This window comes from Phascolarctos cinereus, unplaced genomic scaffold, assembly GCF_003287225.1.
Source record: "Phascolarctos cinereus isolate Bilbo 61053 unplaced genomic scaffold, phaCin_HiC Scaffold_5;HRSCAF=322, whole genome shotgun sequence".
In the NCBI taxonomy this organism is placed as follows: domain Eukaryota; kingdom Metazoa; phylum Chordata; class Mammalia; order Diprotodontia; family Phascolarctidae; genus Phascolarctos; species Phascolarctos cinereus.
Window position 1 is genome coordinate 7,863,062 of NW_027555958.1, and position 23,908 is coordinate 7,886,969.

Sequence of the window (23,908 nt, forward strand, 5' to 3'; positions counted from 1 at the left end):
GAAACTGAAGCAGAGAGCAGACAAGTGATTTGTCCAAGTTAACACAGAGAAGTAAATCACAGAGTCAGGATTTGAACTCAGATAATTCCTAGTATTTAGAGCTAGAAAGGACCTAAGAAATCATCAAGCCATCTATCCTTCTCCCCATTTTACACAGGGGAAACCTGAGGCCCACCACAGTAAACTGACTTGCCCAAGGTCATGTTCCTAGTAAGTAGCAGAGCAAGAATTTGAACTCAGGCCCCATGCCTCCAGGGTCAGCCTTCTCTCCATAGTACTGAGCACACCCCTTCATCAGAAGCTTCAGTACAGAAGTTCTAAACAGCCCCCAGACTTGGGCCCCCTCAAAGCAGATAGCATGGATAAGGAGGGGGAAATAAGACCCTTGGAGTATATTTCCCATACTACCTCCCCTCAAAGGCATTCTAGCATCAAAGCCAGTAGAACAGATTACACGGTGTGATTCCAGGGGCTCCTTTGTCTTCCATCACCCATATTTACTTTTTTCTGATGTCTAAAATCCCATTCAGGAAGGGAAAGGGGGGGGGAAGAACTTTTCCTCCACAAATGGAGAGAATAGAGTGTCCAGATGAGCTGGGGCCACAGTTATAAAGCCCAGATGTACTTCAGTTAAAGGCTAGTCAGTCAGCAATAGAAGACTCATCAGGGCCCAGAGACATGAGACAAAGGAAGGGGTGAAGAGAGCATGAAGACATAGGGGAGGACTTCACAGCAGAGAGGAAGAGGGACACAAAGGAGGAGGAAGGGGAGGGGAAGCTGCAGTTAGAGGGGAGAGCTGACAAATTGCTAACTTCACAACTCTGCCTATGGCTGGCCTGGCTCACCTTGACTTTGGGACCAGACCACTGAAAGCTCAGGAATGGAGCAGGACTGGTCCAACGAGATTCCCCCCCCCCCTTTTTTTTTTTGTTCTTTAAATGACTCCATAAATGTCCTGTACTTAGAATCACAGCATTGTAAAACCTTGTCCTGGGACATATGAATTTCAAATATAATTTGAAATGTTTTTCTTTGGTTTTAAGGCAAACAAAGGCAGTGATGGACAGAGTTTTCTGCTGTCTCCCACCCCTTCTGCTCGGTGAACCTGGAGTTCTCCAAACCACTGACCTCAGGAATCCCATTTTATGGTGGACTGGGTCAGTTCCAACCTCACCTTTTTTTCCTTCTTCTTCTTTGTTTTTCTTTGGACTTCCTTTTCTCTGTCCACAGCTAATTTTAGATTCTTCAGTTCCTGTCTCATCAGCTCATCCACCTAGGGGGAGACACATTGATAAATCAGTTTACGGCCATTTAGAGTGGGATGGACAATTCTGGTGGAGGATTCTTAGTCCAACAATTGTTAACAGGATCAAAAGGCTTTAAAGCATGGGGAACTTCCATATCCAGGGTTACAGGATCATGGCTGTAGACATGGACGGGACCTTAGAGTCTGTTGAGTTAAAGTCTTGCATTTGACAGCTATGGAAACTGAGGCATAGAGCAGCAACTTGGTCACATGAATAATAGCTATCAAAGGCAATATTTGAACCCAGATTGTCTGGTGCCATCAGAAGTATCTGTGCTTTCAACATTTTTGCCTACTGAATGTACTGAGCCTGGAGATCCTGATAAACTTTCGAACCTAACTGAGGTGTCCGTGTTAATCATTAAAAACCAAACTCATCATTGTCATTGACAACAACGCACCTGAACTCTGATCTCCAGTTCCAGCTCTTTCCTCTTCTCCTCTTTGATCATCTCTGGGTCATAATCCTGGAGGAAATTCCAGGACTCATCTATGTCCCTCCAGAGTCCTGTACCACAGCAGGACAGAGAAAGGGCAAATCAGAAATGCCACCGATTTTCTCCTCAATAATCGCTAGCCTTTATATGGTACTTTAGGATTTGTAAAGCACTTTATAAATAGCTCCTCTAATCCTTACAACAAGCCTGGGAGGCAGGTGCTTCTAACAAAGGCCAATGGGAGAAGTGTTGGGTCAGAAAGTACAACTAAGACTTGTTACTCCCAGACCCCACAACTGGCAAGACAGAAAATAACACGGAGCTGTTCGTTGACAAATTGACGCAGCACAAAGTTCAACATATTTTGGTTAAGGGCTTCCTATGTGCCAGATGCAGTGCTAGACACTGGGAATGAAAAGAGACCTCTTGAAGGAGACTCAGAGATTTTTTCCTCCTAAAAATCACCCCCCCCACACACACATAAAAAACCAAGAGGACTCGGAAGAATGCCCATCCTTCAGGCTCTAATACGCAGTCGGGTGCATAGGCCTCTGAACGGGCCCATTTCTGCACATAGAGGTCATCTGGCCAATCCCTGTTTTACAGAGGAGGAAACTGACACCAAGAAAGGTTAATACGACCAGCATTCAGACCTAGGTCTGCCTTTTCTAATGCTCTCAGTCCCTAGTGCCTTCCAGACAAAATTTCCTTGTATTCATTTTGCACATACTTTCCATTTGCTTATTTTGTTATCCCTGATAGAACGTTAGCTCCTGGAGGGAAGTGACTGGTTTAATTTTGCCCTTGTAATCCTGGTGCTTCAAAGAGTGCTTGGGATGTGGACTGGAACCATGATTACATCAGTCTAAGGAATGCCTGGTGAGGAAAGACCCTCTACCAAAGTAGCATTGGCATTTAATCATCAACTGGTCATCTGAGAATTGCCTAGGGCACTGAGAGGTTAAGTGCCTTGGAAGAGGGCACTGGGGCTTAGTGGACAGAACAGTTGATTTGGAGTCAGGAAGTCTTGAGTTCCAATCCTGACTCAGACACTGTGTGACCTTGGACGACCACTGAACTTCTTGTACCCACCTGTAAAATCAGGGGGGTGGGCAAAGTGTCCTCCAAGCTCTCAGTTCTCCAGGGTCACACAGCCAGCATGTGCAGGGTCAGGATCTGAGCCTATGTCCTCTGACCCATAATCTGTGAATTTCCACTGTTCCAGGCTGTCTCTCATAACCCCAAACGGAAAACTCACATTACGTTCAGGTGCCAGCATCTAACCCAGGGTCCCATGGCCATCAAGCCCACATTTCTGGAGCAGCTTGTAACCCACAGCCCTTAGGAGATGTATGCCAGCGATGGTATAGAATATGGCGCAGAATAAAGATCCCTGGATTTGGTGTTAGAGGTCCTGGGAGCTAATCCTGGTTCAGCAATTACTTGTAATGTAACCTCTGTGGGCCTCAGTTTCCTCATCTGTAAAATGAGAGGATTGGACCAGATGACCTCTGCTCTAAAGCTAGGCTCCTGTGATCCCATTTGGCATGCTCAGGGACATTACATAGAAGCCATCCAAGCCAAGAGGCAGAGGGAATGTGTAACCCAGAGCAGGATCTTCCGGCTTTCTCCAGGTGGAGGGAAGCTGTGCAGGAAGGGCCGCCAGATGGCCTTTGTTATTGGTTCTATTTGTCTTTGTCCACCTCTATGGCTTCAATTAACCCTAATTAAATAAAGGAATGTAAACTATAGAGAGGAGTAAACAAACCTGGCTCAGCTCAGGGTGGCTTGATCCTATACAGCTCAGCACAATATCTACCATGAAGAAAGTACATTCTGAGGACCCATGTCTCCCAATGAAGGCTGGGGGTGAGGTGTGGATGCAGCCACCAACCAAAGTAAAATGACCTTCAAGCCATTCTGGAAATGTGGGCTTGGTGGCACTTGTGGTTGGTAGAATATTACAATACAGTTCGAATAGATGCGGCCAGCAATCTGAGTAGAGAAGGAGGAGAAGGAGGAGGAGGAAGAAAAGGAGAAAAAGGAGGAGGAGAAAGTTAGGGGAGAAGGAGGAAGAGAAAAGTAGAAGAGGAGGGAAGGACATTCTGAAAACTGAACGTGTGGCTGGGGAATCTTCACAGAAGAAAGTCCTATATTCCATAAAAACCTAGGGGGTTACCACTGGAAGAAGGGGGATTCCAGAGCAAAGCAGGAGCTGGACAGGAAATGCTATGTCATGATTAATCCCATTGAACAGAAGTTTGTGCTTTACAGAAATTGTCTCTATAGAAATTGACTTCATAATCAACTTTCCTGGCATGAATCTCTCTTTTTAAAAAAACAAAACAAAACAAAGGCTATTACACATTTCTCCAAATCAAATTGCAAAGTAGCCACCAGACCTTCTATGAGTATCTTAGTAGAGATTTAAAAATTCCAGCCCTAAAAGCATGAAAAAATATTTGACACAGGTCCTTCACCCCTTGGGCAGTCTGGCCAAGCCTAAAGACCCCCTCTTAGAATCATGTATTTAAATGAGCAAAATAAAATACATAAGATAAAAAAGGAAATCAATTCTACTGAAATGCAGTGATCAAAATATTTTTTAAAAAAGTTCACAGACACAAGTGAGGAACATTTGTCTTAAAACAAAAATTTGGGGTCACTAAAGATGTCCCTGAAGTCTCAGTGTAAAGCCCAGTCTAAAGCTCTTTAAGCGTTCATAAACAGCAATGAAAGCTATTGAAGCTTAATTATTAAGCTTTAATCTGAATAGACTTTAAGCTATCAAAGCTTAAAATCATACTAAGACTTTGGGGACACCCTGTCTAGAACACCTGGACAGAACTTTGGACACATTCACTGTGGAAAACAAAAACGTTTCTAACATAACAGCTGCCGCTGAATACCTCACATAGAAAGGGACAGAAGGTGCTTGCGCTTTCTTTTTCAGATATGGGGTTGGCCTAATACCAACAATTCACACAAATATAATAAGCCTCTTGAGGTTGCTAAAGCACTTTCCTAAAAATGGCCCCACAACGTCGGCAGCATATTTCTAGATGCGGAAGCCGAGGTTCAGATAGATTAAGGGACTTGTTCATGCTCAATGCAGGAAGGGTTGGAGCTGGGATTTGAACCCAGGTCACCAGGCTTCAGGTCTACCACTCTATCCAGTAGCTATGACAGTCTAAGTCTTCCTGGCTCCAATCCACTCAGTCACATCATGCAGGGCAGGAGTGGGAGGTGATGGCAATGTTGAGGGAAGGTTTGGAGGAGACGTGAGCATGTTTGTAGGTGGAAGCAAAGGAGCCAGGCAGGTCAAACATTTGAGAGGATTCCTGGAGAAGGAATCCAAACAAAGGGAAGGGAAGGACGGAACTCAAGCTTCCCCCCACCCGAGCCTGGCCCCATCTTCACTGCTGCATCCTCAGCTGCTCTGGGGGCTACAGAAGATCCTGCTGCCCATGGCCCTGCCCTGGGAGCTATGAGAATAACTTTCACACATGCCCCTCCTCACCCACGACCCCCCAAATACGCCCAGAGCTCTAGGCAGCAGCTAAGAGCCGACTTAGGAGTGAGTAAAATCCAGCTCAGGCCCAGTGAGGACGAGGATGACACCCAGGCCAGCATTCATGTGGGGCCCCAGTGCTGAGGGACCCTGCTAGCCTTTCCTCGGTGTGAGAATCCTGGAGACGGAAGATTACAAGAAGGGAGGAGATAAACAGCAAGAAATGATGCCTCTTAAGGTAACAGGGAACATACAATAGAGTTACAAATGAACTCTTGTCACCCCTCAAGTCATAAATGAACTTTTATCATCCCTCCATTTTGAATTTTCAAAACTCCTTTCCTAAATGAGGACTTAGCAGTGTATGCACATAGTAGGTGCTTAATACTGATTGATATGGCATAAAATGTGGAACTAAAGATTATATGTGTCATTGGTAAATACAGAGCTATACATTACAGGTGCAGCCCCTATTCCTACATCTATATGTACATATGCATCATACCTGTGTGTATATAAGTATGTGTATGTGTGTGTGTATATATAATACACACACACACACACACACACACACATATATATATATATATATTTATATTTATCCATCTATCCATCCATCCATCCATCCAGCTAAATGTATGACCCTGGGCAAATCATGCTCTATGTCTCAGTTTCTTATCTGTCAAATGAGGGAGTCCAAGATTCCTTCTAGTTCAAAATCTATACTCCTGGTATCTGTTTTGTTATTTAGTCATTTTTCAATCGTATCTAACTCTTTGTGACCCCATTTGAAGTTTTCTTGGAAAAGATACTGGAGTGGTTTGCTATTTATTTTCCAGCTCATTTGACAGATGAGGAAACTGAGGCAAACAGGGTGAAACGACTTGCCCAGGATCACACAGGTAAGTAAAGTGTCTGAGGCCTGATTTGAACCCAGGTCTTCCTGACTCCAGGCCTGGTGCTCTATCTACTCCACCTCTAAGCTGCCCTGGGATCTATATCCATGTCTATTTTGCCACCTGCTGGACCAGTAATTTCATTGGTGAAGGGAACTGCTTGGGAGGAAATCCTCTAGGCACCTTCTCCTTGACTTATGGTCTCAGAGAGTTGCCTGATATCCGGAGGCACTGAGTGATTTGTCCTGAGACTCACAGCCAGTCTGTGTCAGAGGCAGGTCTTGAACCCAGGTCTTTCTGACTCTGAAGTGAGTTCTCTATCAATTTCTCAAGCAGTAACATTAGTCAATGTTCCTAATCTCTTAAGCACAAGAGCACACCCATATACATGACCTTTGGGCAACCCAATGGCTAAAAATACAGGTGTATGTTCTTATGACAAAGGATAAGAACTGGATGCTGACCCATGGCCATAGGGAATTCTAGGTAAGGAAATTCTCTTTTCTGGTGAAGGTCAGCATCTTGCTTGCAACTTGCATTCTCAGAGAATGCCTAGAGCCCTGAAAATTTCAGTGACTGACCCACGTCATATAGCCAGTCTGTCAGGGGCAGGTCTTGACCTCAAGTGTCCTGGTTTCAGGGCCAGCTCTCTTAACAATACCCCATGCCGCCTCTCTTTACTGTGTGTGCACATCCGCACCATATCTTGTGTACCTTCTTCTCTTTGTACATATTATTTCCCCAGTAGACTGAAAGCTTCTCGAGGGCAGGGAATTACCTGGCCCACTAAGAACAAATACTGGGTGGATAATCAAACTCATAAGTCCTTCAGTATTACAGAGATTAAGAGTTGTGTCAGGCCAGTGTCCAAATGAGACAGTGCTTTTGGTCAGTTTTGTCAGGCCAAATATAATTCATTCTCTATTGTGTCTCAACTGATCTATTTAAGCTTTAATTTATTTATTTTCTTAATAACATGTCTGAAAGCACATCAACTGGAATTCTGGAATATTTAATCTGCTCCTTTATTTTTTTTGGGGGGGGTTAGGCAATTAAGTGACTTGCCCAGGGTCACACAGCTAGTAAGTGTTATGTGTCTGAGGCCGGATTTGAACTCAGGTGCTCCTGAATCCAGGGCCGGTGCTTTATCCACTGCGCCACCTAGCTGCCCCTAATCTGCTCCTTGAGATAGAATTACAGCAATTACAAATGCTTTTTTCCACAAGTTATATTTAAATCTGTAAGTTTTTTTATCCCCTTGAAATTGATTAGAACGTGGGTAAATGTTTTTATGTTATGTGTTGCTTGTTGCTAATAACTCCTTTCTCTTTAACAAACTTGCCTTGGCATTACCATGGAATTTAATACAAAGAGAACCGTATTTGACCTAACCATTGCGTGAATTCTGAATTACTCAAAGTGGCTGGACTGTCCATATCCTGTGATCCAGAGACTCCATGGCTAGGCACACACTCCACTGAGGTCAATGGCCAAAAGAAAGCTTCCATATTCACCAAAATAGTTGAGGCAGTTTTTTTTTTTTGGTGGTAGCAAAGATGTGGAAACAAGTAGATGCCCGAAAATGAGAGAATCCATAAACAAGTTTGGCTGCGTGAATGAAGACTGCTGGGTTGGTAGAAATAACGAACCGATCAACAGGCATTTATTAAGGAGCTACTATGCGCTCTGCACTGTGTCAAGGGTTATGGATACAAGCACTGACAATGAAGCAATATCTCTTCACAAGGAGCTTATGTTCTAATGGGGACAAATATACGTAATACATATGCAGAATAAACACGAAATTAAAAAGTACCACTTAATACAAAGTGTTAAACACAAGGTAGGGTGGTGTGGGGAGCGGGTCAGGAAAGACTACGCACAGAGGATGGTGCTCGAGCTGCATCTTAAAGAAAGAGCAGGAATCTCTGAGGCGGAGGTGAACGCCCTCCAGGTGCAGCGAGCAGCCAGGACAGAAAAGGGGGGCGGGAGAGAGAGCGCCGTGTACCAGGAAGGACGAGAAGGCCATTTTGGCTGCGGAACAATTTCCAGTGACACTGAAAGGCAGGCTGTGGCCAGGGTTTAGAGGCTAAACACAAGGGTCTGTGTTTTATACTAGAGGCAGCAGAAAGTCCCTGCAGCTTTTTGAGTAGAAGGATCGGACCTCACTTAAGGAAACTCAGCGTACAGCACGGATGGATGGAAAGAGGGGGTAGAGACGCTGGGCCAGGAGACCAATCAGGAGGCAGCTCCAGGCATCCAGGTGAGATGAGATTTAAGGAGGGTTCAACTCACGTGTAAGCGAGACGGGATGGGAGAGGTGTGAAGAAAGCACAAACGGAAAGTTCTGAATAAACGGATGTGCGGGAAAACTTAGGATAACCAGGGCAAAGTGAAGTGAGAACCCAGAAACCATAAGCACGATGACAAAACCAACGTAAATGAAAATATCCACAAAACTGAATGCTAGGGAATTGAAACAATCAAGCTTGCCCCCCCCAAAAATTAATCGTAGTTACCATTTATATAGCTCTTTATAAGTACCTCAGTTTGTCTCACACTAATTCTCAGAGGCAGACGTCATTATTACATTATTATGAGAAAGCTGAGGCAAAATAAGGTTAGGTGACTTGCCCAAGGTCATACAGCTAGTAAGTATCTGAGACAAGATTTGGACTGAGGTCTTCCCAACTCCAGGTCCAGAACTCTAGCTACCTCATTAAAGATATGAGAAGGCACCTCCTTACCCTTTCGTGGAGGTAGAGGGCTTCAGGTGAGGAATAATATAGCTAATACTTACATAGCACTTATTATACGCCAGGCACTATGCTAAGCATTTTACAATTATTATTTCACTTGATTCTCAAAACAGGAGGGAGGTGCTCTCATTATCCCCATTTTACAGATGAGTAAACTCAGGCAAACAGGATTAAGTGACTTGCTCAGAGTCACACAGCTAGTAAGTGTCTGAGGCTAGATTTGAACTCAGGTCTTCCTGATTCCAGACACAGGGCTCTATTCACTGCATCACCCACTGCTTCATCAAAGACACTAGAAGGCGCCTCCCTACTTTTCTGTAGAGTTAGAGGGCTATGAGTATAGAATTCTGCATGAAACAGCAGACTTTTCTGCTATGTTGATTACTTTTTCTGAAATATTTCCCCTCCTTTTTGGTTATGAGGAATGGATGGCTCTCCAGGAGGGAAGGAGGGGTACAGTGGTAAACATGGGTAATATTAAAACAGAAGTGATCAATACATTTTTTAAAAGAAAAAACTTAACCACTACATAAAAATACTTTAAAGCAAAAATCTTTGCTTTCTTAGGAAAGCCATAAATTTTTCTACATGGATAAATTAACCAAATGTAGGGAAAGCATCCATTTTTAAACACTGTGGTGAAGGGCAGATGAACAGAGACTCTTTAACAGGATTTTGTTTTTGCTTATCAATATTTATATTGAAAATTGCCCCATTTAATTCGGCCAGTTTTCTCCAGGTTGGCACGCCCATCATGCTTTATATACCAAGCAGCTACTGGCAGTGTTTGCTAATTTCAATTAGAGGTAATTTAAGCCGATGCTTTCTTTGGGAGCTTTTTCATCCTAAACCCTTCTCCGGAGCCTCTAGGGGTTCTCCTGGCACTTACAAATTCAGGAATCAAATTTTTAGCCATCATAGCACACTGGGAAGCTTACTGGCAGTCTTTTTTTTTTTTAACATAGATAATGATTACCCAACCTTCTCTTACATTGAACATTTGCCCTTATCCTAATAATGTTTAAAAGTAGGTAATGGCAGTTTCACGTTTTCTTTCAGGTATGAATTTCTCTGTTCTAAACTCAAAAGGCTAAAAGAAGGGGAGAAAGAGGAGCTTTGATTATAGGGGAAGGACCTTGAGGAAAAGGCCTTCGTTTCTTTAAATTACTGCAGCCCCGTCAAAGGATGTGACCCATGCCATGCTACACACAGAAGGGGGAGTCTTGACTGAGCTCATTAAAAGTGACCCCCTCCTGGGCTGCCCCAGCCTGGAATTTCCGCCTTGAGGGAAAGACATGTTCTAGAGGCAGCATCAGAATTTTAAGCTTTCTGGGATCAGTCACTGGGCTGGTCAACCAGAGTCTAAAACGACAGTATTTAAAAAAAAAACCCAAAAAACCCCTTAAGCCTTATATTTTCTCTTTCCCTTAAAAAAGATCTTTTTATTTTATAAATCACTCCCCCTTCTCACACATTGGCTTTTAGGAAAATAACCTGGTAGCTAAGTGGTTTTAATAATACAAAACAAATGCTTATTATTATTATTTTAAATTGACCACAAGTCTCCTAGAGATTTAAAATAGTTTTGAAATAATAATTAAAAGTTTTAAAAATGTTTTCAAAAGAAGTCTGAATGTGAGGTAATGGAAATTTTACTTTCAAATTTAGAGTCAGAGGACCTGAGTTCAAATGCTGATTCTGTCACATATTGTCTGCTTTTGTTCCTCTGAGCCTCACTTTCCTCATTTGTAAAAAGATGGGCTTGGGACCTGCAGCTCTTCACATATTTGAAGCTAGCTCTCCTGTTCCACTCAAGTCTTCTCTTCTCTAAGCTAATCAATCCCAGTTGGTTCGTTATGATTGGCAATGCAGGCAGTCATTTTTACCCCAAGCCCAGCCGTCTTTCACACTTCCTTGGTACTGCAGAGGGCACTACCATCCTTCAAGTGGCCAGGCTTACAATCCCCAATATCTTTGACTCGTCACTCTCCCTCTGCATCTCCCTCACTCTATAATCCAATCAGTCACCAAATCTTGCTGTTTCTACCTCCACAGTATCATTCTCTGTACTCACACAGTCTCTGCCCTAGCTGCAGCTCTCATGACTTCTTCCCTGGAGGACTACAATTGCTTCCTATAGGACCTCCCTGCCTCAAGTCTCCCCCCTGTTCCAGTTGATACCCCACACAGCTATCAAAGTGATTTTCCTAAAGCACAAGTCTATGCATGTTACTCCCCTCTTCTACAACCATCAATAACTCCCTATTAGCTCTAAGGCCAAATATTACATCATCTCTTTCTGCTACTTTTAAAAATACCTTACTAGTTTTTGTTTTATAATGTACATAATTATTAGCATGGTCATTTTTATAATTTACAAATAAATGAATGAACAAATCTTAGGTGATGGAGGATCAAAAGTTTGGAGATCGCTGATCAAGACTGATCTTTTCATTTGACAGATGAGGAAGCTGAGAGCCAAAAAGGGACTTTGGAAGTCAAAAGATGAGGAAATGGGCTTAGGAAAGTGACTTACCCAAGGTCACACAGGTAACAAGAATCCAAGGTGTAGTTTGAGCTCTTTATAGGATCCTGTGATCATGGATTTAGTGCTGGAAGGGACTGCAGAGACCATCTGGGCTAGCCCCATTTTACAGATGAGGAAACTGAGGCCCTTGGAGGTTAAGTGACTTGCTCAGGCAAGATTTGAACCCAGGTCCTCTGACTCCCTAGCCAGTGCCCTTCCTACCATGTTGTAAATAGGAGTAAACAGGAGAGCCAGCTCTTGAACCCAAATCCTAGGGCTGCAATTTTATTTGAACGCTTTCCCCAAAGAACTCAAAGCCCCTTTTATATATTCTCATGCTAAAAATCACCTGAACCTAGCTTTGACACGAGGATTAAAATGCTGATCCATGGCTACCACCTTATGGCGCCTCCAGTCCCCAGAAGCAATAACAAGATGAAAAGAGAGAGGTCAGATGTATGAGGGGTTTTTCCATTTTCCTGGGGAGACTGCTAGGTCTTTGCTGATTTGATTTTTCCTTCCCCTGGGGGTTGTTGCTTTTCATGGGTCTTTTTAGTGCACACATAATGTTGTTACTATTGGGGGGTAACATGGTAAAAAGCTGCTACTTCGAACAGACGAGACCAGTGTAGAAAATCAAGGATGATTTTTTTTTCTACCAAGATATCTTTGCTGCTTATGCAAAGGTACCTTTTTTTAGTGAAACGTATTTAAAATTGCTAAGTTGTGGTTTCTTTCCTATAAGCATGTGGGCTTATTATAGGAGGCCCACCCCAAAGGGAAGGTCTCCTTGAAAGAAAAAGTGAAGCAGAATGCATAGCCCTGGCCCCAGCCCTGAGAACACCACCAAGAAAGAATCATCATCATGTCTAGGACAATTGTTTGGGAGGACACAGAAGTGGGGCGATAGATCAGGGCTACTTTGAGAATGAGCTAGGAAAATCTCACCATCCCAACCCTCACCCCCTTCCCCATTTCTGAGCTCTGGATGCTCAGGTGGCATTAACTCTGCTTTCAAACAGGGTGTCTTCAAGTTCTTTCAAAAAGTCCATGCTGAGGGGGCAGCTAGGTGGCGCAGGGGATAGAGCACCAGCCCTGAAGTCAGGAGGACCTGAGTTCAAATCCGGCCTCAGACCAAACACTTGACACTTACTAGCTGTGTGACCCTGGGCAAGTAACTTAACCCCAATTGCCTAAAAGCAAAAAATAAATAAATAAATAAAGTCCATGCTGAGCTCTCAGCTAAATTTAGCCTGTTGGAGTTCATTTGCATGTACAGATTTATGGGGCTCTGCATCTGTTTTCAAGTGGCATTTTAAAAAATTCACTTGCTTACTATCAGCTGTCAATTTTCAATTTCCATGCTATGGATCCAGCTGTACTCCTAGCAATGGTATCCTTGGAGAAAGGACTCTAGTCTTTGGTCAAATGTATAAGCATCAAGTGGGCTGATACCCAAAGTTCCATCTGTCAAAGCTTCAAGCCTTTGGATCAAGCTTCTGGTTCTAGTTTAAATACATCTCATTGCCTCCTTTGAGGCATTATCAGACATTGACACCTTAGTGAACATAAAGGTTCTGAAAGCAGATTCTAAAGCTGGCAAGGGGCATCATCTGAATTCTCTAGGAGTGTTATTGCTGGAGGAAGAGGGCAGAAAGTGAGGAGACCGTGCCATGTCACCCAGGGTACCTGTCATAATTTAGACCTGGCCTTGCCTTTATATCAAGTCATAGGACCATAGATTTAGAGCTACGTGGAGCCTAGCCCAATCCCCTAATTTTCCATATGAGGAAACTGAGGCTCCACCCATTTGGACAGGCCCTGCTTACTATAGTACCATGAAGCCTTCAACTTTCTTTCAGCCCAAGCTCTAGTCCTGTGCTTCCAACTTCCTACCAATTCATTTGGATATTATAACATCTTCTACTAAAGGCAGCTAGGTGGGGCAGTAGACAGAGTGTTGGGCTTGAAGTCAGGAAAATTGAGTTCAAATCCTGCCTTAGACACTTACTTAGGTCTGTGACCCATGGTGGGTCACCCAACCTCTCTCAACTTCTGTTTCCTCACCTGTAAAATAATAACATAATAATAGCACCTTCCTTCCAGGGCTGTTTGGTTTATAAATTAGCTTTAGCAGTACAGGATCTATGCCAAGAACACAAGACTAATTCAACTTTAGGAAAAGAGTCCAAACTTCACCAAATATTGATGAAAATCACCTACTGTGTGCCAGGCATTCTGCTAGGCACTGGAGATACAGAGACAAAACTGAACCACCTCTGCCCTGGGGAGCTTCCATTTTCAGGTTATGAGCAACATCTATCACACAAAGACCATAAGGAGGTAAAGGCACTCCACAAGGAAACTGATAGTAACCCCAGACCAAAGTAAGATATGATCTCATAGCAGGAGACTTTGAAGCAAGGGTAGTAAAGGATAGTAAAAAAGACATCAGAAAACAGGATTTGGAATTAAGAAAAGAAGAAGGCTGAGGGATAGTAGATAATTCAGTAGCCTCACATCTGTAGGTCATGAATGAATACAAGAATAAGCAGGTGCCAGGGTGAGCTCCAAACATCACACAAAACGGAACTGGGCTCCAGGAAGTGGCTGGTTACAACAATGGGAACCATTTCAGAGCCATGGGTCTCCATACAGGCAGACCGTCAAAGAGCGAGTGCAAAGGCAAAAATAAACACCAAATCAGGGTTAGTATGAAGATGAAAGAACACCCTGAATTTTGACTGCTCTCATATAGCCTCCTTAAGCTGTGGAATCTAAAAAATGGAAAAAGAATAAAAGGAGATCAATTGCTAATCACCATTTCTTAGAGACATTCACCCAGTTTATCACCGTCCTCCTGAAACTCTGATACTCAGGGTGCAGCTCCCAGTACTCTTATGTAGCTCCGACTAAGCAAGCCATCGCCACCCTGAACTTGTAAAGTGGAGTTGCTGGAACCCAAGTAAAAGTCTTTTTGATTTAATTAAGTTGATGATAATTTAATAAATTTCTATTTATTCCTATTAAGTTTTATTGCATTAGATTCAGCCCAATACTCTAACCTATCACTATGGATATTGACTCCATCACCAGTATGTTAATTAATCCTCCCATCTTTTGCTGCAGGACATAGGGAATACCTCTCTAAAGGCGTGACCCAGAACCCTCCATTCCCTTGAAAGCCCAAGTGTTGTACTGGGAGCCACAAATATTGAAAGACCAAAAGGAAGGCGTTGGACTAGAATCACACAACGTGGGAAGCATGAATGAGTTGCTATTTGCACCAGTTAAAAAAGAGTTTCAAAACGAATCCACTGAAGTGCTAATGTTCGTCAAGAATTATCAGAGCAGTCAATGCACAAAAGCTATGCCACCAAGTCATGACAAAAACACTAAAAGCTAGAGGAAAAGAAAGATCCTTTTTCAACACAATGAAAAATAGCCTTTCAGTATCAGCAACAACAAAATGGGAACAATGATTACATTCGGTAAAATGTCAGTACACCAAATAAACTCACAAAAGTGTGTCTTATTATATGTAACTAATAAAGAGGGAGAACTTTTAAAAAATCCAGCTAGCTCATGGAGCAAAACATTTAAAAAGGGAAAAAAAGTCAAGGAAAAAATGGAATAATGCATTTATGTCGATTGTGGAGGGTGAACACATTTGCATCTAATAAACAAATGTAATAAGTTATTGGTAGGCAGGGTCACTTACAAATCAGTCCAAACTACAATCAAGATGAAAAGGAAAATAACAGGCCAGGGATGACATTTGCAATAAATGGACTGAATGAGAACTTGCCAATCAAAATTAACTTTTCCAACAACCCCTGTGGCCTTGGATAAAAAGATCAGTGAGTTTGTCATGACTTCAGAGCTAAGTCCCAAGGACTTATCCAAAGGGCAAAGGGACTTGTTCAGAGTCATATAACTATGAAGTTTCAGATTGGCAGTCTTCTAGACTCCAAGGCCAACCACCCATAAAGGTCAGTGGATATGAGCAGAGAATGTTCAAAAGAAGATAGGCACATCTGTAACGTTCACTTGGAAAAAAAAGTCCAGATTCATAGAATCGCATAACTAAGAGTTGGAAAGGACCTCATCTGAGTCATTGTTCAACACATACGCTAAAGGAATCTTCATGGTAACATGTCCAACAAGCGATCCTTCAGCCCCAAGACCTCCAAGGAGCTAGAACCCACCACCTTTTAACTTTGGGACAACTCAGCTGGTTACAGTTTTTTTTTTCTAACATTATGCCTAAATTGTTTTCTTTTGCTCACGGTTCTGGTTCTGATCTCTAGGGACAAATAGAACAAGTCCAATCTGTGCCACACACAACAACCCTATAAATATTTGCATCGACCTATCATGTTGCCCCTGAGTCTTCTTTTCTCCAGTTGAACCATGCCAGGTTCCCTCAACTGATTCTATGTCCTGGGGTCAAGGCCCTTCTCCACCCTGGTGGCCCTCCTCTGGACCCTTTCCAGTTTGTCAATGCCCTTCTTAAACCATGATGCCCAGACAATGAACATGAGACTCCAGATGAGGTCTGATGAGGGCAGAGCATGATAGAACCATCCCCTCTGTATTCCTGGAGGCTAAATGGCTCTTTATGCAGCCCAAGATCACATTAGCCACTGAAGACTCATATTAAATATGAAGACCTCTATAACTGTTGATTCCTTTCAGAAAAATGGGTGTCTATCTGTGCCTTCCTTGTATTATACTTGAGGCTTCTATTTTAACCAGTTAAAGACTTTTCATTTATTTCTACTAAATTTCATCTTGTTGGATTCATTCCAATGCTCTGGTCTGTCGAAATTCTCTTGGATCCTAACTCCCATCCACAGTGTAACTATTGCTCACAGCTTTGTGTCATCTACAAATGCAATGAGCATCCCATCTAGACCTTGATGAAAGTCATTAATAAAACTGTTAAATAGAAAGGGCTGATAATAGATCCTGGGATGCCACCTTGGAGACCTTCTGCCATGTTGGGAAATGTTCAATCTCAATCAGAGAAATGGAAATTAAGGCAACTCTAAGGTACAACTTCATACTCACCATATTGGCAAAAATTGTATATATGAGAAAAAAATGCTGGACAGACTGTGATGAAATAAGCACACACACATCACTAATGAAATTATAGTCACCTGAAGAGCAATTTGGCAGCGTACGACAGAATTCACAAAAATAATTGTACTTACCTTTTATTCCAATAATTCCATTATTGGGAATGTATAATTAAAACATTTATATATTAAAATTAAAAGCATAAAAGGAAAATATACATATGTTCAAAAACAGATATAGAAGCATTGTTTGTAATTACGAATGGCTGGAAATAATCTACATGTCCAATGGTTGGTGAGTGGCTAAATAACCCATGGCATATTAATGTAATAGTACAATGCAATTAAAGTGATAAAAATAACAAATATAAAGAAACTTGGAAAGACATGTGAAGTAATAAGAAGCAAAGAAAAAGTAGAGTCAGGAGCAGTATATAAACCGACAACTACATAGAAGGAAAAATGCCTGCACAAAATTAGGTATGAATGGAAAATGCAGAAGGGGTCAAAGATAGAATAGCTAAGTGGCAGTGACAACTTTGTATGTAGAAGTTGATTTTTAATTAAAAATAGTTGTACAAAAACAAATATCAAACTGGTTTTGTTATTCCTTAAGATTAAAGGCACGCTAAACTTTATTTGAATGGCTAGGAAGTATTTATCTCGGCTATGATATGACTACTGGGTTCCTAAATTATTTTGATATATGTGCCATGTGCTAAATCAAAAAAAAAAATTACTTTCTTACACTGCTTATATAGTAACAGAGTTCAATGCAAAGAATGAGTACAACTACGATGCCCATTTTCTTATTTGTATTGACCTTTATATTTACTGTTTCCTTCTTCTATGGCTGGGATGAAGAGACTGGGTGCCATTTTCCATCTTTCTTCTTCTTCATTCTGCAAAGAAGAGTGTATTCCTTAATGGTAGGGGGTGTTGATCTGCTGCAATGAAGAGGAAAATGTAGGACTCCCAAGAGTTCTGTGGTCTCATTGATATCTCATACAAATCACCACCATGCCCTTGTCTCCCTGGTCCACTAACCATTGGCCGTTCCCAGAGGAGACACTATTTAGCTGTACAATTTGTATGCCTTCCACAGGAATGTTTAGATGTGTCCACCTTAGACACTTACTGGCTATGTGACTATGGACAAGTCACTTAACCACTGCCTGCCTCAGTTTCCCCATCTGTAAAGTGGAGATGATAATAGTACCTACCTCCCATGGGTGTTAGGAAAATAGAGTGAGAGACTAATTGTAAAGTTGCGCACCCACTGTAAAGCACTATATAAATACTAGCTATTGTTATCATTTTTGTGAGATGGTAAGTTCCATGAGGGCAGAGAACACTTCCTAGCTAAGCCTTGCATTTGCCCTGGGACCTAGCATAGTACCCTACACACCACAGGCAATTCATAAACTTGTTGAACTGAACTGGTAACAGGGGTGACCATAGATGCATCAGCCTGGGTGCCACCTGCAGCCTGGGACTCAGGGGTACTGTGAACACTGAATACTTTACGATGCGTCCATCTGATTTGGGGCCATATTTATGTTCTGAGTTACTGATGCTGATCTCAGTGACCTTCCAGATAACATATATACTTTGAGGATCTATGTGCAGTGAACTGCTTAATAAAACATGCATTTAAATCTACCATCATCAACCCTATATGCATTTAAATACATATGAAAATAGTCACATTATTCTTTCTGTTTAATATTTTATTCTAGGCATTTGCCCCATTGGAACTCAGGTCAAATGGTTTGACATGCTCCAGGAAAAAAAAGTCACCCTTAGGCCAATTTCCTCTATGGCTTACACAAGGACAAAAATGAAGGGCAGTTCTCATGGAACTTTCATTTCTTCAAAAATAACTGTACCATCAGTCAGCTGTTGAGGGACGAGGTTGGGAGAGTTTTAGATTAGGAGGTAGGTATGTGTTGAAACTGCAGCTGCTGGAGCTTCCCAGGGTTTGGCTCCTACCTGCTCCTATTCAAATCCCAGTGTCAACACCATCACTCAGCAGCTTTTAGAGAAGGGGATATTCCCACCCTGCAGGATTTTCAGTCTTTAGGAAAATGCCAAAGCAGAGAGAAGGAAAAAAGTAAAACTAGAGGCTTGCTATTCCCCACGGAAAATGAAAGTGGAAATAGAACCTTTCTTTCCCATAGATCAGGATGTGAACCTCCCCAAATTTACAGATACATTTTAAAATGCCTGCTTCCGGCACGGAATGAAACTTGAATTGAATTTGAACACATCTGCTGTGTCTCACTCCTGACCCATTTAATTCATTAATCAGGGACTTCAGAGAGCCCTGAATCCAGCCCCCTCATTTGAGAGGTGAGGAAATGGAAGCAGAGAATATTTAAGTGACCTGGTTAGTGAAAATCCCACCTGCTCCAGGAAGCCTTTCCAATTCCTCTTCACTCCAGTGCTTCCCCCTGAAATGATTTCTAATTTACCTATCCATATCTTGTTCACACACAGTTCTTTACGTGTTGGCCCCACCCCCACTCCATTAGACTGTGAGACCCTTGAGAGTGGGGATTGTAGTTTGACTTTATATGCCCATGATTTAGCACAATGACTGACACATAGTAGGCATTTAACCTTTGGACTTGACAGAGCTAGGAATTGTCTGAGGCAGGAACAGAGCCCAAGTCTTCCTGACTCTGGGTCCAGTGTTCTAGGAGAAGGGAAAAGGAATCCATATTAAGTACTCACTATGAGCTGGGCGCTATGCTAAGCACTTTTAATATTTTCTCCTTTGATCCTCATATCTGGAGAGGCAGGTGTCATTATCACCTGTTGTTATTATTCAGGTGAGGAAACTGAGGCAGGCAGAGTTTAAGGTACTTGCCCAGGGTCATGTGGCTATTCTACCACAAATTGTTACTCTTCCATTTTTGTCTTTGGATCTGGTCTCCAAAATGCTACCCTGGCCCCTGAACATGAGACAAACTGTACCCACCTACGGGACTGGCAGGGTTCACCATGCATGTTTTCAATGCCACTGGCCCCAGGGTGATGGGGTGGGAGAGAGTCCTTGATTTAGAGCCAGAAAAATCAGGGTCTGAATTGTGGCTCTGCCACTGGTCAACATGGGCATCTTGGGCCCTCTCTGGTTGCTTCTCTGTCTATGGTCCCGTCCAGCCTCAAAATCTGGGGATCCTCTGATTGTTCAGAGACATGACAGCTTGTCGAATACAAGAAGCAGTGGGTGAAGACAGATACTCAAGGCAGGAGGTGAGTCAAGGGCCCAGAAGGGCTCAGCTTTCACAGGGATTAGGCATCTCTTTCCCCTGAGGCCACAGGGGTGAAAGGATGATGATGCTGAGAGGTGTTTGGAGAGCAGAACCAAGGCAGCTGTGCTAGGTGGGTTCAGGATCATGGGTTGGGAGGATGGACAGCTTGGGGGGTTTAGGAACATAGTCCTCACGCGCCATCTAATTTAACCTGCTCATTTTATAGATGGCAAAACTGAGGACCCAGGAAGCTAACTGACCTCTCCAAGGTCACACAAGTGGGATTTGAACCCTGTCCTCCAACTCCAGAGGTAGTTCTAGTTCCATTAGACCAGTGACCATAGCTTGGCCCACTGTCCCGATGGAGGGGTGCCTCCCATGGCCTCCTCCACGCTTCCCCTTGCTCCCCAGCTGTTTTCTGGCCAGCAGTCTTGCTTCCCTGATATGTACCCTCTGAATCTTGTTCTCCCGCTTTTCAACTTATCCTCCTATGCCTCCACTCACCAAAACATCTCTTCCCCTGAATACTGTTCTGCTATATATGTTGTCTCCTCCTAGTAGAATGTAAACTCCTGAGGCAGCTAGGTGGTGCAGTGAATAGAGCTTTGGCCTTGGAGTCAGGAGGACCTGAGTTCAAATCCAGCCTCAGACACTTAACACTTACTAGCTGTGTGACCCTGGGCAAGTCACTTAACCCAGATTGCCTCACCGAAAAGCAAAAAAAAAAAAAAAGGTAAGCTCCTTCATGTTTGAATTTGCTGCACTTAGCACAGGGACGTAAGTTAAGTGTTTATAAGTGCTCTTAAAATTAGTTAATTCACTTATTCATTCACAGATGGGTTTTTTAAAGTGATACTATCTATCCCCCACCTTCTTAGATAAATCACAGAAAGTATCCCTCGGAGGATGAATTTCAGCTTGATCACTCCATCACAGATGATGAAACATGTTTTCAGTTTCTTGTTGAAATCCAAACCACATTTAGCAAAAGAAATTCGGCAAGATCCCTCCCCCTGCAGGCAGGCAAGGCCAGCACCCGTGAATCATACCCGACAACTCGATGCCAATGAGGCAGGGCCAGGGATCTTCCCACGAGAATTTAGCACTAAATTCCATGACGTGATGGCTGAATGAGATGGAGAGGGACCTCCTTGGTGCTCACATGACTGACCATGTGCTAGGAACAGGTCAGTATTTTTAAATAGTTCCAAATGGCTCAACACATACTATGAAAAATAAGAAAAATAAAAATGGATTCTATGGGGCCAAACTCGTTATTTTTATCTCCTCAGCCAATGAGATCCGTGCCCTGTGGGGCAAATGAAACGATGTTGGTGCTGACACCCATTGCTGGGGACTGGGATTTCCTCCTGGGGCCATGGGCTCATGGATCTGGAGAACACACTTAGAGACCTTCTTCCAAGGTACAACGTTTAACAACTGCTCTTTGGGTCTTGCCGTGTTACCAGGTCCTGACTCATCAAAGGCTGCCGTTTTCTAGCCCACGTCTCTGCATCTTCTCTAGAGACTTTTTTCAAATATTTTACTCCCATCTAGAGCAACAGAATTGGATTCAGTGTTTTGAGTTTCCTTTTGAAATCTAAGCCACAGTTTTGGGCAAAGGGGATCTGAGACGATCCACTGGAGTGGATCTGTTGTTTGGTCTCTGCCTTCCTTTATAACTGGGAGCCCCTCTTTTATAGCCCATCTGGGGAGGCTCACCCATGAAGAGCATGTACTGTCCCATCATCTCCTTCTTCACTTGAGTCTGTAAGATTAAACTCTCTAGTAACAATGATCATATTTTGTGATTAAAAAGAATAATGATTATAGCATACAATAACAGTCATGATTATTCATGTTTCTATGGTACTTTAAAGTTTGCAAAGAATTTTACATATTTTATCTCACTTGACCCTTGTGGTAGATGTTACTATTACCTCCATTTGACAGATGAGGGAGCTGATAGAAGGCCAAGTCCCTAGGCCAGGGCCATCCCACTTACCCAGATTGAAGGATTTGAACTCAGGTCTTGCTGACTTCAAGCCCACCATTTTATCCCCTACACCATGTGGTCCTTTAGCCTTAGAGTTCAGAATATTGCCAGGTAAGTGTTTGTGTAGGGAAAGGGTAACGAAGACATACAAGGTTTATTTGAGAAGTTAAATTGTTTCCTCTGATTTTCTAGTTCAGTCTACAAACTTATGATTAACAATAAGGTGGCTGATGAACTTTGAACAACATATCGTGGGTGACTCTTGAAGCATTCGATCTCCTCAATGCATCTGCTTTCCAACACGGCCCTGTCCATTTCTTCATTCAAGGCTTAGAGCAGCCTTGCCCAGGAAGGCTCTCAATTAACTGAGATCCAGACTCTGGACGCTGCCACACCACAGGCACCCCTGAGAATTGAAAGACAGAGGTTTGCCATTCCAAAGCCCCGTGTCTTCAGACTCCCAGTAAAAGGAAAATATTTTGACACTCTCAGAAATCACCTTTGAAGAGTTTAAGAGAAAATCAAGTAGTAGAGAAAGCTTCGTGGTGTGTGTGTGTTGAGGTGGTGATGGCAGGTTAAGTAACTGGAGCCAAGCACAGGCTTGATAAATTATACTAATAACATTTTTAAAAGATAAAACTTGACGTTGAGGGCCCAGCTTCAAGGAGACGCTGCTCCAAGGCAGCGGGGGATGGAGCCCAAGCGGTGAGATGTGGGTATGTGCAGGTGCTAGCAGAAAGGAGGAAGACTCTGGGTGGATCATCTTGGAGCCTCAGATCATCTTTAGCTCCAGCTGGAGACAGGGACCCTTCTCCTTTCCTTTCTGACTCACCTTGAATCAGTTCCCAAGGTGGGGCCTCGGGCACTGGCTCCCACTGCCCAACCCCCAGGGAAGTACTCTCCCAGCACTTCTGAAACCTGCTCTGTGCGTCTTTCCCCCCTCCCCCAGTCTATGATACCCAGAGAAAAGTTTGAATCTCTACTATTTAACCACTAGTCATTTTAATAAGTGCCACTCACAATATTTCAATTTCTTCAGCATTTTTCAGAACCATCTTTGGCTTCTTACCATCCTAATGAAACTCTGCTTTTTGGTGCCTGTTATTTTTCATAAACTATTGAAGCCTTTCTACTCATGTGACGTTTGGGGAAAAGATTTACTCAATTTAGATCAAAGCTGCAGAGATCACTTGAACCTTGTCAGGAAGCATTTCAACATGGTGCTGGGTTCCACACCTGCCTCTGCCACGTTCTCTCCATGGGGCCGCGGGAGGCTGTTGCTTCTCTCTCGGCCATGGTTTCCACATCTTTGAAGTGAGAGATGGCTTGGATGTCCTCTGATGTCCCTTCCAGCTTTAAAGCTCTTGTCCTATGATCCTGTCACTTCACTTACTCTGACTTTAGTTTCTTCTTCTGTCAAATGAGGGTGGGGGTCTTGATGGAGTTGTCATCTGAGTTCCATTACAGTGCCAGCTCTAGGATCCCATGTGTGACTCTGGGCAAGTCACTTTACCTGCCTCAGTTTCCTCATCTATAAAATGAGGGGTTGGAGTAACTGGCCTCTAGGGGCCCTTCAATTGTTCCAGAAACAACTGTACAGGAATTCTATCTCCCACTGCCACCCTCTGCCTAACAGCCGTGCCTCTACATGGAACGGTTCTCTTCCTCATCATCGGCACCTCGTAGAGTTTCCGGCTTGCTCTAAGACGCAGCTCCAACTCTGCCTTCTCTGGGAGGCATTTCTTCAGCCCCTCTCGCTGCTATAAGCTTGCCTTCCATCTCCTCTGTATCTTGCACCTACCTCTTTATAATTGCGTTCTCTCAATAGAGTGTAAGCACCTTGAGGTAGGGGATGTTTTTGCTTCTATTAGCACAGGTGTCCCCCACATTCCAAATGCTCAATCAATACCTGTTGATTGAGTGACTGATTTCTTGTAAACAGATATCAAAAAAAGCCAGCAGGATTCTGTCAAAGACAGAGCCATGCCAGGCTCATTTCACATCCTTTTGTGACAGGGTGACTAGACTCCAGTGGATCGTCTCAGATCCCCTTTGCCCAAAACTGTGGCTTAGATTTCAAAAGGAAACTCAAAACACTGAATCCAATTCTGTTGCTCTAGATGGGAGTAAAATAT

General features: G+C 43.0%; 1 protein-coding gene across 1 annotated transcript in view; it reads right to left on the reverse strand.

Moving 5' to 3' along the window:
- The window catches only part of DRC11 (dynein regulatory complex subunit 11), a 225,896-nt gene that overhangs the window by 70,606 nt on the left and 131,382 nt on the right, over positions 1-23,908 (reverse strand). The window contains exons 9-11 of the mRNA XM_020974919.2: positions 17,344-17,422; positions 1,708-1,814; positions 1,175-1,273 (exon numbers count right to left, since the gene is read on the reverse strand). Coding sequence (XP_020830578.1) covers positions 1,175-1,273; positions 1,708-1,814; positions 17,344-17,422 — 285 coding nt within the window. The remainder of the gene's footprint in view (positions 1-1,174; positions 1,274-1,707; positions 1,815-17,343; positions 17,423-23,908) is intronic.